A 14,732-nucleotide genomic window follows, 5' to 3' on the forward strand; every position below is an offset into this window, starting at 1 on the left:
TGGTTCCCTGTTTCTCTGGTATTGATAGCATTGCCACAGTCAAGTTGTCTCTGTCCATGTCCTCTTTCATTTCTTTTTGTCCCATAACCTCGACATTTCTGTTATTCCTTCTTTGTTCATACATTGTAATATTTCTCTTGGTATGTACTGTTATCCCATTTTTTGTTGCAATTATTGCACTCATTCTCTCTTCCATTATGACTGGTGACCCTTTCCCATCATCATCCACATTGTTCAAGGATTTGTGTTCCAGAATTGTTTATTAGTTATCTGTGTCATACAGTTCTTTTTATAGTGTTCCCATCTCTGGAGGACTTCAGTGTGATCTTAATTTTTTTATGAGAATTTCTATCTGTTTTGATCCAAATTGTACTCTTTATTCTGTTGTGCAGTAAATCATATCTTCTCCTCCTCTCTACTTCTTCAGATGTGTCTCACTCCTCTTTTAGCCATTTTTTCCATAGCTTACTATGTTTCTCCTGCAGTTCATCATTCAGCTTCCTGTACATCTGTCTCGGTTCGTAACTGTTCTTCTTTTTGAATTTCATTCTCCCCTCAGTCTCGAAAGTCATTCCTTGTTTAACCCAAGACTTTTCCCTTTTATGTATTCTACATTTTCTGTCCACATTTAATTATTCCTTCTCTTTAGTGAGACTATTTCCAATATACTTTCTTCACTCTCTTTTACCATCTCTGAGTTCCACTTCTCCACCGCAGCAATCTTCTTCAGTTTTTTTTCTTTTTTGTTGCAATTTATGCTGTAAGGAAACTATGGTCACTATTAATATCCACACCTGGTAATGTGTGCGCCTTCTTGATTCCATTTTTGTATGTATTCTACCAGCATAAAATTAGTTTGGTTTGTATAATAATTATACCATAATTATCCACTAGTCACTTCCAAAAGTACTTTTGAACCATGTATTTGTCACTATTAGTTGTCTTTCTTTTCAGAAGTTAATGAGCTCACTATTGACCTCTGTCATTCCTCCTTCTAAGACCATGACTGACTGCTATGATCGTCTCTTTCTGTTCTCCCACTATGGTATTCCAACCACTTGTTACTATTTTGCAGAATCTGCAATTATGATCCATGATTTTCTGTATTCTACTGTATGTTTTCTTTGTGAGCTGGTCATTATGATCTGAAAGTGGCATCTAAATCTGGATAATCAATATGCCTCTTTGTACTCCCAGGTTATGCTTGTAACCCTCCCTTTTGCATAGGTTATGTCTTCTACACACTTAACCATTTCCATTCCCACAATCACTCAGTATCAGTTACTTCCTATAATGTCCTCACAAACAGTAAATTATGTGTTCATCTGACTGCAATTCTCAAAATCTGCTTCTCAGCAAGTTCTATCAGGTTCCCTACTGTTCCCCACCTCCTACAACCTGTATCTTTTCCTTTCCTCTCTTGTTAAAGTGTAGACTGTGTCCTCTGTCTCGTGCACCCCATCTGTCAGTATCACCAATTGGCACACCACTGATGTGTGTCCCATACAAAGTCAGCAGCAACCCAGACAGTTCCTGGTATAAAAAAGGGGGGAGGCTAAGAGAGGGTAGCATAAGACAACCTTCTACATCTACATCTACATCCATACTCGGCAAGCCACCTGATGGTGTGTGGCAGAGGGTACCCTGAGTACCTCTATCAGTTCTCCCTTCTATTCCAGTCTCGTATTGTTCATGGAAAGAAGGATTGTCGGTATGCTTCTGTGTGGGCTCTAATCCCTCTGATTTTATCCTCATGGTCACTTCGCGAGATATACGTAGGAGGGAGCAATATACTGCTTGACTATTCGGTGAAGGTACGTTCTCGAAACTTTAACAAAAGCCCGTACCGAGCTACTGAGTGTCTCTCCTGCAGAGTCTTCCATTGGAGTTTATCTATCATCTCTGTAATGCTTTCGCGATTAATAAATGATGCTTTAACGAAGTGCGCTGCTCTCCGTTGGATCTTCTCTATCTCTTCTATCAACCCTATCTGGTACGGATCCCACACCGTCGAGCAGTATTCAAGCAGTGGGCGAACCAGCGTACTGTAACCTACTTCCTTTGTTTTCGGATTGCATTTCCTTGTAAATGGTTCGCATGTTGCTATGTTTTTACTGAGAAAATATGTATGATTATAAGACTGACTCATTGCATAACATAGCAGGAGATCATATGATCCCAAATGCATTTGTATCATGAATAATATCAAACCAAGTGGAGCTGTTCCACATGTATACATTTAACACTGATAATACGAGAGTGAAATTTGCTGAGAAATCCTGTATTTTTCATATTATTTGTTTCAAATTGTATAATGAAGGCTGGTGTAAGACTGTGATCTGCATTGTTTGCTGATAAGCAATTTTTAAGTTGTTTAGCAACTGTCTCAACAATGCCTCACAAGACTGAAAACAGACTCTTGCTAAGTATGTTGGTATGAGTCACTGGCAAACAATACAGTTTATAAAAGCATTGCTATATACATCATTTACATTTATCAAGACTAAGACATAAGCATGTGTATTACTGATATTTTTATTTTTATCGACTCCATATTCTAAATATTCCTTTACCTTTGTGTTTTATGAATAAAATAACGGCTAAATACCTCACAGTTTATTGGCATGGTTAATAAATTATTTAATTAATAGTGTATAAAATGATAAGCATATCATGATTAGTGAAAGACCTGTGAACTGCTGATCAAGTACAAATATTTTGTCAGATGGATAAGGAGGCTGTCCATTTTCAGATCCCCATATTTCATCAACAAGATTATTTGTGATGACAACAAGGTCCAGACCAGCACCATCTGAAAAAAATCATGTGGTAGCACTATAGAGCAATACTTTCTTTATATAATACTATGTATTTCTGTAAAGATGTGTGCATGTTAACTTTAATGGTAAATCTGTTTGGTTGTAAATCTACTTAATTACATGTCCAGATGACCATTTCATAAGTAAATTATTTATTTTTGTACTAGTAACTCATCAAACGATGGGGCATGGAGGTGTGGGATGGGAACCTGAAATTAGTTGTTGTGATCATTGACAAAACATCGCAAAACAGGGCTATGTTGAACAAGTAATTTTCAAACAAAGAATATGGCAGGCTATATTGTTCCACGTAAGTATTTCTCACTTATAATGTGATAAAAAGATGTAAAGACAACATTTTAACTCACATTAAATAGTGTCTAATGAGGGTATGCAGTTATCTTAGATATTGGAGCAACATAAAATTCAAGAAATATTTCAGTAACTAAGAACTGATAATGATAATTGAATAATATATCTTATATATCAAGTTACATTCACATAGAGACAGAAATAATTTCTGTTTACCAAGCAGCAACATAGACAAGCACAAATAGGAAATTTAAAAAAACGATAGATTTTTCTTACAGTTGCAAAATTAAGGAAAAGCTTGACAAAACGTATTAATTGTAGATAAATTAAGGGTATGACACAGGACCCAACGCTAACATAGACACAGCTGGACAGGAATGCAGGTGCAATGTAATCTGTTCCATGCATTACACTGCAAGCAAGCAAGAGAAGGCAAAGAACTGAATATCTTGTGCAAATGCACACTTCCCAGTGAACATCACTGATGAAAAGCTCCTGAGTTTACAGCTGGGAGGCATTGTAGAACTACTAGATGTTTTGATGGGTATCATGCTCACCATATTCAGGTGAAGCATTGAGATATTGTAGATGTCCCTATATTTATATTAGTGAGGCTATGGATGCCAGGATCCTGTGTGGCTGTGGAGGGATGTGGTTTATGCAGTGGTGGGGTTGGGGTGGGCTGAAGGCTGTGTTTGTATCTCCGCAAGGGCATTCTCGATCAACCTTCTGTGGCGGTCATTGCTGGACATCCTCTCGTCATATTGGTGCTAACACAGGATTCCATGCCAGACTTAGTTGATAACTTTCACCCTTATTGATGTGATACTTGTGGACCCTTATATCTACTGATTCCTTTATATCAGTTTCCCAATAGCCTCTTGCTTAGTACAGCAACTTGGTGTTCTCAAAATCAAAAATGTGTTCTTCATTTAGGCAGTGCTCAGCGACTAATGATTTCCACTCTGTCAGAAAAAAATGGAACACCCTCAAGAGCTGTGTTCAGTGACACCAGGATACAATACAAGCATAGTGAATGGCTGCAATGTTAGTGATTAATTTGTCACCATCACTGGCAATCAGACGGTGGTTGGGAAGCATCTCTGTGCACCCTCTGTCTTGACTCTGCAGGCAATAACTGTGCTAGCTTCATAGATAAACAGTGTTCGCAACATTCATTCTAGAGTAAAATCATGCCCCTCCACTGAGTCTATTCTCTGACTGAACAGTTTCATTCATTTGAATGTTGAGCGGGATCATACTGTGGGTTCATGGGAAGCTTGCTGCACTTGTTGGGCACAACGTACCAGTGGTGTGTCGCTCCTTTCAGCAGTAGTCTGTAGATTATTCCCACACATGTAGGCCAGGTTCTGGACATCCTCATAGTGTAGATTCACATCAAGATTAGTGCCCTGAATAAGCAGTGCTGGCCTATTGAACATCATCTAGGAAATAAATGCTAGAACATGTTGCACCTCCTGTGTCGCCAGCTAACATTAGGAACTGTCTACTTGCAGCAAGAATAAGATTACATGTCCCTCTGGGCAGCCTACATCTGAAACCATGAAACCACCAAACTTGGCTACAATCTGGTGTTGTGAGAGTTGACTGGAGCATGGAATGGTGCTCTGTTATCTTCAGCAATGAGAGTGGGTTCTCTTTGTTTGTGAGTGATGGATGTACACGTGTATGGCATAGACCTGGTGAGCTGCCTATTCCAGAGTGCATTTGCCTGCAAAACACAGGGCCCATCCCAGACTTCGTGGTAGGGGGGAGGTGGGGGGGGGGGGAGCATCATCTGTAAATCACAGTAACATCAGGCGTTTCTGCAGAGTAAAGTAACCAATGCCAGCTACATCACAGTCTTTATACCTGGTTTCAGTACTTACATAAACTAGAATTCCATGCAGACCATTCATTGTATGATGCTAATTTGGGATCTGCAGATACATTGACTCCAGGGTTTAAAGATGCTTTCAGCCATTCTGCAATTGATGGTGTCTGAAATGTGAAAGAGTAACATGTATAAATAAAATACTGGTAGTGAGGCCACACACGATAAGTTATACTGTAAGATGGAGAAGTGTTTACGATTTTTAGGTTGTAAGGTAAGTAGACACATACACCAACTGAATAAACATGATCTTGAATAACTCATGTTAATTTCACAATAATTTAACATCTACAAAAGTATGTCACAATAGAGAAGTGCACGTCAAGGAGATAGACAAAGAAAGTAATCTTAAAGATATCATATACTAATTTTGTTTCATTGTGCAAACTGATAGATCAATCACTGAGGTCATTGCAGCAGACCCCCCCCCCCCCCCCCCTTAAAAAAAAAAATCTAGGAGCAACGAGGATGTCAGGGAACTTTCACATGTCTTCCAATCCATGTGACCACTGCTGGTAATAGTGAGAATAGTGTCCTTATCCAGTGTTGGGTTTAAGTAGAGGTCAAAACATCATCCAGATCTTCTGTGCTGCTGGCTTGTGAGGTGAAGAGGAAATACTGTTTCTGCTCCTGGTCATTTAGACACTGTGACCAGTGGCCAATGGCACTTCCTGTCCTTTTCTGAATGGGCTGGTTTCAGGCATTCAATGGAAACAGTCTTGTCCTTATCAGTCTTGTCCCTCTATTTTGAATGTGTTGATGTCTAGTTGGAGGACTCTGTAACATACCATGTATGGAAATCATAAAGGGTGCCACATATAGTTGTCCCTGAGCCCGACATGTGTCACTACCAGGAGGTCCTTGTGGACAAAGACTGATTTATCTCCATGTATTTTTGGTGCTGTTGGCTGAATTTGAGCCATTCTTCTCAGTAGATTCTGGCTGAAGTTCATTGCAGCTTCTTCACTTGGAAGATGTCTTAGTTTGTTGGAAATGAGCTCAGCCAGAAGTCATATTTGTGCTCCATATACCAGTTGTGTTGCATGTTGCACATTATAACTACCTCCAAAGAAACCTTTCTACCATCCCTTTGCGTGTCGGATGGTAGCTTGTGGTTCTGACATATGAGCAGCCAAATAGGTGTAGAAGCTCATGGAGTACAGTGACTCAAACTGCCTCCCATGATCTGTTATCATCTGAGCCACCCTAAATCTTGTGATACAGCCAGCCACTGACAAAAGCTCTGGCCACAGTTTCTGTTGTCATGTCTATGATGGGAATGGCTTCCAGCCAACGAGTAAATCTACCTATCACTGTCAACAAGTAATTATACTATACAGCAATGGACTCATTAAGTCCAAATGTACATGCACGCACTGTTGACATCTTTTGCATGGCTGTGCCCAGTTTCAGCAATCTTTTGTTATCCCCTGCCACATTACCCTCTTTGTGAGCAATTGATAGTTGCTCTCACTCATGGATGCACTAAATTATAAGAAGCCTCAAACAACTGGCATTGGAGATGTCTGGATATAGACACATGATGCACGTTGTGGGATGTGTCACACCACAACAAAGTTTGTAGTTCTGGTATATAAATCTATGACAGACTGAAGCTGGACGTTTGTTGTGGAAGCAGCAAGTGTAAGTCACTGTAATCCTGTTGTTGCTCTGCTACATTTATCCAAGGAATAGCCTTGATACTTGCACAACAGTGCAAGAAGTTATCCACGACATCCTTACTGCAGCTGATACATCTCACGTTAGTGGTGGACTGAGAAATGTACTCTCCCTCTCGGCATTGTCTAGGTGACCGGTGTTCTGTGGCCTTTGATAATAGAGCAGTTAAAGGAACACGATCCATGTAGACAGTGAAATGCTTGCCTTCCATGAAGCCTCTGAAGTGCTGTATCACAGCACAGATCAGATACAGTTTTCTAGCTATTGTATTTCACTTTTGTTGCACTGGCATGAGCATTTGCAAACAAATTCCAGGGAGTGTAAGGCTTTATTCACCAATTGCTGTAATGCTTCTCTTAAGGCTACCTGACTGGTATATATCATTACTACTAATAATGATTCACAACAGAAAAGCATGAGCAGCATGGCATTCTTTCATTTTATGGAAGGCTACCAACTGCTCTTAAGTCCACTTCACTATCTGTCCACCTGATGTATGTTTGCCTTTTAAAATGTCACTGAGTGGTGCTTGTATCTTCACAGCTGTAGGCACATGCTTTTTATAGTAATTAAGCATCCCTAAGAAACACATTAGATGTTTGTAGGTTTGCAGCACTGGAATTTTATGCATGTTTGACACTTCCTCTGGCATATGAGTTACAACCATTGCAGACATGTTAAAACTGAAAAAGTTCGGCCTGTCTCTACCCAAGATGCATTTGTCCTCATTCACAACTATACCATACTGTTGAAAGTATTACAAAAACTGCCTGAAATGAGTTTTGTGTTGTTTCTGGTGAATCAGAGACCACCAAATTATCATCCATGCAACACAACAAAAAATCCAAGTAATGATGGATCATTGCCAGATATGTGCCATGTTCTGCAAACTATAAGGCATGTAGTGATATGTCAACAGGCAAAATGGGATAGTGAAAGCTGTCTTTCAATGTCTTCTGGAGCTACTGGTATTTTTGTGTAGGGATTCTCATAATCTGTGACACTAAATACCTGTGGATTCACAGTTGCATTGTTGAAGTCCATCACTTGTGGAATGAGATATCTATCAGGATATCTATCAGGCACTGTCCTTGCATTTAGAGCTCTGTAGTCGCCACACAAACACCATATATTGTTTTTCTTCAAAACTGTATGGAGCAGTGAGACCCACTGACTACCAGCGGGGTCCGTTATACCTGCCTTTATTTGCCTGTTTATGTTCTCCTGTGCTTACAAAAATTTCTTTGGAGATAGAAGGTGAGGCTTAGCAGCAACTGCTGATATGGATGATATCCAAATATAATTTATTGTATCATGTTTGCATGTTCGCTCTACCTTCTCTGCAGATGTGATCTCCAGAAATTCCTATACAGTATAGTCACTAATGACAGATGGTACATCAGCTACTACGAAGCTTCACTAAATTTTCCTGTTCATATTGAGGTCCAATTCTGGACACTTCCTACCACAAGTTTGAATGTGCAGATCATTAGCAGTTGCCAGTAACTGTGTAAATCTGTGCAGTGAACTATGTATGCTGTGTAGGTAGGAAGATGAATAGCTGAACAAGGATTTTAGGTTATCTGAACACATTGTGAGTGATATTTGTTTTGATTTGTGTTTTGTCACAGTCTGAAGCATTTAAACTCTTGGTTTTCAAAAGAAATTAGCTATGTGATTTAGTGCCTGTGAATTCAGGTTTCTGAAAAGTCTTTAGATGCATGTTTCACCAAAACCACTAGTCCAGTTGAAGACAAGTCGAGAAGCAAAGATGATTACAGCACATGGAAGTTTGGAATTAAACTCATTCTAATGCATTAAAAATTAAGAGATATTAACATAGATGCAAGCACCATTACAAGCACAAGGAAGGATATAGATGCTTGGACACTTATTCCTTGCATGTGTACAAATCTCTATATGTATACATGGAAAACACAACAAATACAAAGGAATCGTGGGGGGCCGTGGAAAACTTGCTTTCTGGTAAGAATACAACTCAGTGGATGAATCTCTAGGATGCTCTGTTGGATACTACATTATCCAAGTTTGAAGCAAATGTTCAGAGTTACGTTACTCATATTCTGGATGTAGCCAACAAACTGCAGAACATGGGGAAACCAGTTGATGATGGACTAACTGCAGTCATTACTCTTAAATGTTCACCAAAAGTTTGTGTTCCTTGCCAGATGGGTTAGAATCTAGCACAATGGACGAAAATTTCACCTGATAAAACATCAAAGCAAAGTTGCTAAATGGAAGTGTGGAAGAATACCTCAAGTTGGAGAAAGTTTAGCAGTGTTAGTGCCTTGTTCACAAAGCACTGTATGAAATCACATCTGGGTTTCTGAAAAGACAAGCAAGAAAAATATAAAATAACATGTTTCAGTTGTTGCTAGTATGGTCACATCAAGTCTGACTATCCCCACAAGCAAGAATCATCAAAGAAGGATTCCAAGGGAGCAGACACATCATTGCTTTGTACACTTGGTATGTCAGATTTCAACCAGAATCAGTGGATCTTTGATTCTGGTAATGACTTCAATAATGAAAGGGCTTCAGGATTTTGTACCTGAACTCTCCAAACAAAAAATTTTCCAATATGCTCATAATGTTGAATTAATAAATTAATGGACAGAAGATGTTACAGTCAATTCACCAGACATATCTTCTATCAGAAAGTACCTTCTCTCCATCTCCAAAATTCTCCTACTATGTAATTCCACATTCATAGAATCCATAACACAGAATGAAACTCTTTCCCTGCAGGAACTAAAGCAATATGCACAATACCACCTCAAAAAGCTCTCCACCCTGCTCACTTCCTATTCCCATCTTGGAGTACCACTGTCCGCCACCTCTACAACAACCTCCAAACCTCCCCCATGTCCCCCCACAGCTGACAAACCCTGTCTCGCAGGCCTACTCCACTTAGCCCACCCTCCAAAACTCCCTCCCACCACCACACACAATCCAGAATCTAAAACGACTTGCAACACAGTCATTAACCTTTCCTCCAGAAGCCTTAGTCTCATAGAAATATCAGTCCTTTCCAAAGGCCTCACCTTTTGGCCCACTCCCAAATTCAATCATGCAGGACTTAAAGACAGACCTTTCCTTCTTCAAGTCCCTACAGTGGTAACACTTGTTCACCAACAACAACCCTACCAATCAGACTCAACGAAAGACCAATGTCAAACCCTGCCTAACTTAGTTCACTCCTCCATCCAACCATGATCCACTCCCACTGCCCCAAATCACCCTCTGTTAACTTTCCATAACTTCTTAACCTTGAACCTTGCCTCATCATCATTCCCCAAATCCCTCAACATGCAAACTAGCCTTACATCCACAGAAAGAATTGCAGTACACCATCTAAAAACTGATCCTGACCTTATAATCCTATCTGAGGACAAAGGCTCCACCAATGTTGTTTTGAACCACAAGGATTACCTGGCAGAAGGCCTCTGCCAGTTATCAGATACTTCCACCAACAAATCTTGCCACAGTGACTCCATTCCATAAATCCAGCAGGATCTCCAGTCACTACCCAAATCCTTAGGACCATCCCAGAACCTCTCCCCAGAGTCCACCTCTCTGCTCACCCCTACCATTCCCTGCACTCCTGCCTACTAGTTCCAAACCAACAACCTCCACTCTAGTTGGCACAACCAACTATATCCTCACCCACAATTACTTCTCCTTTGAAGGCATTACCTACAAACAAATCTGGGGTACAGCTACGGGCACCCACATGGCACCTATTCATGTGTCATCTAGAGGAATTATTTCTAAACAACCAGAATTCTAAACCCCTTAACTGGTTCAGATCCGTTGATATCTTTATGATCTGGATCAAGGGTGAGGATACCCTATCCACATCCCTCCAGAACCTAAACAACTTCTCCCCCATTTGCTTCACCTGGACCTACTCAACAAAACAAACCACCTTCTTAGATGTTGACCTCCACCTCAAAGATGGTTACATCATCAGAACCTTTATCCATATCAAACTTACTAACCACCAGCAGTACCTCCACTTCCTCAGCTGCCTCCCATTCCATACCAAGAAGTCCCTTCCATACAGCCTAGCCACCCACAGTCATCGCATCTACAGGCACAAGCAGTCCCTCTTGAAATATACTGTGAGTCTCACTGAAGCCTTCACAGACTGTAATTATCCTCCCAGCCTTGTACAAAAACAAATCTCCCGTGCCTTATCTTTTCAGTCTCCTGCCCTCTCCCAAAGCCCCACCATCCAGCCACAGAGGAGCATTTCCCTCATAACTCAATACCATCCAGGACTGGAGCAACCGAATTACATTCTCCGCCATGGTTTCGACTACTTCTCATTGTGCCCTGAAATGAGAAACGTCCTGCCCACTATTCTTCCAATCCCTCCCACAGTAGTATTCCACTGTCCACCAAACCTACACAATATAATCATCCATCCCTACACAACCCTTGCTCCCAACACCTTACCTCAAGGCACATAACCCTGTAATAGACGTAGATGCAAGACCTGTCCCATACAGCCTCCTGCCACCGCCTACTCCAGACCAGTCACAAACATCACCTATCCCATCAGACGCAGGGCTACCTGTGAAACCAGTCATGTGATTCACAAGCTAAGCTGCAACCACTGTGCTGCATTCTATGTGGGCATGACAACCAACAAGCTGTCTGTCTGCATGAATGACCACCGAGAAACTGTGGGCAAGAAACAAGTGGACCACCGTGTTGCTGAGCACGCTGTGTCATATGGATCCTTCCCACCAACACCAGCTTTTCCAAACTGGGAGCTTTCCCTTCAATATATCCTATGTTCCCATAACACTCCTGGCAACAACCTTTGTTAGTCATTGTCCTCACCCATCTAGTACCTTCCCTGTTCCCATTCCAGCACTACATAGCCCTCATTCCACCATTGCACACAGTATTTTTACTTCTCCCCTTTTCTGCCACCCCACTCTCCACTTCTCCCCTGCCCTCTGTCTAACCTGCAGCACTTCACTGTCCACCACCCCTATCTTATTATCCCTCCCCCTCCCTGCCCCAGCCTCCTCCTTACCCCAACCCAGTCGCTACTCCCTACTCCCATCGTACGCTATGCACTGGTGCTTCTGCTTGCAGTGTGGCTTCAGTTGTGTGTGTGTGTGTGTGTGTGTGTGTGTGTGTGTGTGTGTGTGTGTGTGTGTGTGTGTGTATGTATGTATGTATGTGATATATTTTTGATGAAGACCTTAATGGTCAAAAGCTTTATTTGTGACAGACTTTTTGTTGTGCCTATCTGCGACCTCAGCATCTCCACTATGTGGTGACTAGCACCTTTCCTTTTCATTACATTGTTAGCTTCTATTAGGGACATTATTCTTATCCCTGGCTTAGCCACTAATTTGTTGTCAGTTTCTGCTTTGCTTGAGAAAGGCACAAATGTTGTTTTTGACAAAGATGGATATAAGATGCTCAAAAGTGGATTTGGGTCAGAGTCAAATGGCATTTATAAACTAAAAAATTGTGAACCTGTGTTGTCAGATGAGCATGCTCTAACTGTTTAAAAAAATAATAATGTGGAAGAGTTATAGCCCCATACGCTTGACCATGTTACAGTTGACACTGGACTTAAGTTATGTTTACAGAGTGGTGGCACGAAGTTGGAGTGTTGCAAAACTTAACATATTGCCAAGTGTAAACTGTGTGTGCTTGGTAATATGTTAAAATGTGGATTTCCTAAGACTGGAAGACAACATGGAAGTGGGATGCTTGTTCTTGAACATATGGGTTTATGTAGTCTATTGGAAAAAATGTCACATGGTATGGCTAAGTTCTTGTATGTAGAAGTGGATGATTGTCCCAGAAGAATATTCTGTTATTTTCTTGAGAAAAATGATCAACATTTGAATTTTTCTCTGCATCTGAAACTCAGGCAGAAAATAGAGTTGGTGCAAAGATCAAAGTAGTTAGATCAGACAATGGCAGTGAATTTGTAAACTCTAAGTTTGATTCATTTCTCAGAAAGAATGGAATGGAGCATCAGATTGGTGTGCCCTACAGTCCAGAACAGAATGGTGTAGTGGAGAGGACTAACAGAACAGTTTGAGAGATGACATGGTGCATGTTATTTGAATTGGGTCTGCCTAAGCAATATCAGGAAGAAGTATGCATTACAGCTGTGTTTGTCACAGAGCAATTAATGGGGAGACTCCACAGAAGTTATGGAAGGGAATAGTATCTTGTTTGAACCATTTAAAGGTGTTTGGTTCTTGGGCCCTTCTCCTTATAGCAGATCAAAATAGAAGAGACTGGAATGCTGAAGCTAAAGAACTTGTTTTGTATGTTATGATGAAACAATGAGAGGCTACAGACTAATTGATCCATAGGACCCCAAGAAAATTGTGAAAGGACGAAATATCATTTTTGTAGTTCATGACTAGCAGCACCAGAACACTAGTTGTAAATAATGAAGATTACTGTATGTTCTGGCTGAATTAATGGCATACTGAATGAGGACAGGCAGAGGAAATATTGGAAGTCAGCAATGCTGGGACTGACAAAACCGATAGTGATCAAGACGCACACTATATCCCAGATGCTCAGTCAGTGGTAGACATAGAAGAGACTGAGATGCAGCCAATAGGCCCTGATGCTACAGAAGGGGACCTTCCAGTCAGAAGGTACCAAAACCCAAGGAGTACCCAGATTATGTCACCTACTTGGCAAGTGTTTTTTTCTGTTTGGGAGAAGATCCTGTGGACTTGGAGGATACAATGTTGACGAGTGACAGAGAAGACTGGATAAAGGTCATGAAAGAGGAAATAAAGGGTTTCCAGAACAATGGTGTTTGGTAACTTGTAGGCCCACCAAAGAGTAAAAATATTGTAGGTAATAAGTGGGTATTTAAGTCGAAAAGGAATCCAGGTGGTACAGCACTCTACCTAGCTAGACTTATTGCTAAGAGATTTACACTAAAGTTTGTTAGAGATTATTGTGAAACCTTTACACATGTTGTGAGATATAGTACTCTTGGAATTTTCATTAGTTTAGCTGTAAATCTTGATCTTAAGATGTATCATTTTGATATTAAGACTGCTTTTCTGTAGGTGGACTTGGAGGAAACTATTTTCATGAAACGAGATGGTGTTACTTCAAAAGAACATTTACAGTTTAAAATTCAGCCAAGACAGTGGACTGCAAAGGCAAAAGTGTGGTTTTAGATCTAGATTATTCTGCAAATAGTGATGAAAATCTTGTATTCATTAAAAGGTCAGGTAAAAATCTTGCAATGTTGTTTCATATGTGGACGATTTTTATGTAATGTGTAGTAACAATGTGATGAAAGACAAACTGTATTGGGTATTATCTGAGCGTTTTGAAGGTAAAGATCTAGGAGAAGCAGAGTCCTTTCTAGGTATGTGAATAACAGGTCATTAACTCAGTGTATCTGAGATGGCTGACAGGAGAATAGTTAAATAATATGTGTCAAAATACTGTAATAATTTTTCATGACAACCAGAGTTCTATTAGACTGATACAAAATCCTGTATTGCATTCTAGATTGAAATATATTTGTGCTAAAGAGAATTTTATTATACAATGTGTACAAAGGAATAAGACTGTTGTTAGGTACTTGCCATCCAAGCAAATGCTTGCTGCTGCGTTAACGGAACCACTTGCTAGAGAGTAATACATGTATTTTGATCACGAGCTGAAACTGTTGCCACCTTAAGTAGTAATGTTATATAGGTAATCTGGCTCCTTGTTTCTTCTTTGTCCTTGCTGTCTATGAGGTGTGACCTATGTTTGAGTAACAGCTCCTATTTGTGTGTGTATCATGTAATTTGTTCTCTGTGGATATAAGTATTATGAACAACATAATCATTATTTATCTTTATCACTACAAAACTCACTCTGCTAAGACATCTTGTGTGGTACAACTGACAGCAATCTGCTGGGATGAGCAGAAATGTATGTTTATTGAAAAGACGACATGGTAGCCATGGATGGAGGATAGAAGGGAGAGCGACTAC

At 40.3% G+C, this 14,732-nt stretch overlaps 1 protein-coding gene across 2 annotated transcripts in view; it reads right to left on the reverse strand.

The window, feature by feature from the left end:
• LOC126335041 (xaa-Pro aminopeptidase ApepP-like) overlaps nt 1–14,732 on the reverse strand; it is a 232,299-nt gene that overhangs the window by 74,186 nt on the left and 143,381 nt on the right. For both annotated transcript variants that reach the window (XM_049997910.1, XM_049997909.1), the window contains exons 4-5: nt 5,021–5,132; nt 2,690–2,812 (exon numbers count right to left, since the gene is read on the reverse strand). In XM_049997910.1, coding sequence (XP_049853867.1) covers nt 2,690–2,812; nt 5,021–5,132 — 235 coding nt within the window. The remainder of the gene's footprint in view (nt 1–2,689; nt 2,813–5,020; nt 5,133–14,732) is intronic.

This window comes from Schistocerca gregaria, chromosome 2 (assembly GCF_023897955.1).
Source record: "Schistocerca gregaria isolate iqSchGreg1 chromosome 2, iqSchGreg1.2, whole genome shotgun sequence".
NCBI classification, from domain to species: domain Eukaryota; kingdom Metazoa; phylum Arthropoda; class Insecta; order Orthoptera; family Acrididae; genus Schistocerca; species Schistocerca gregaria.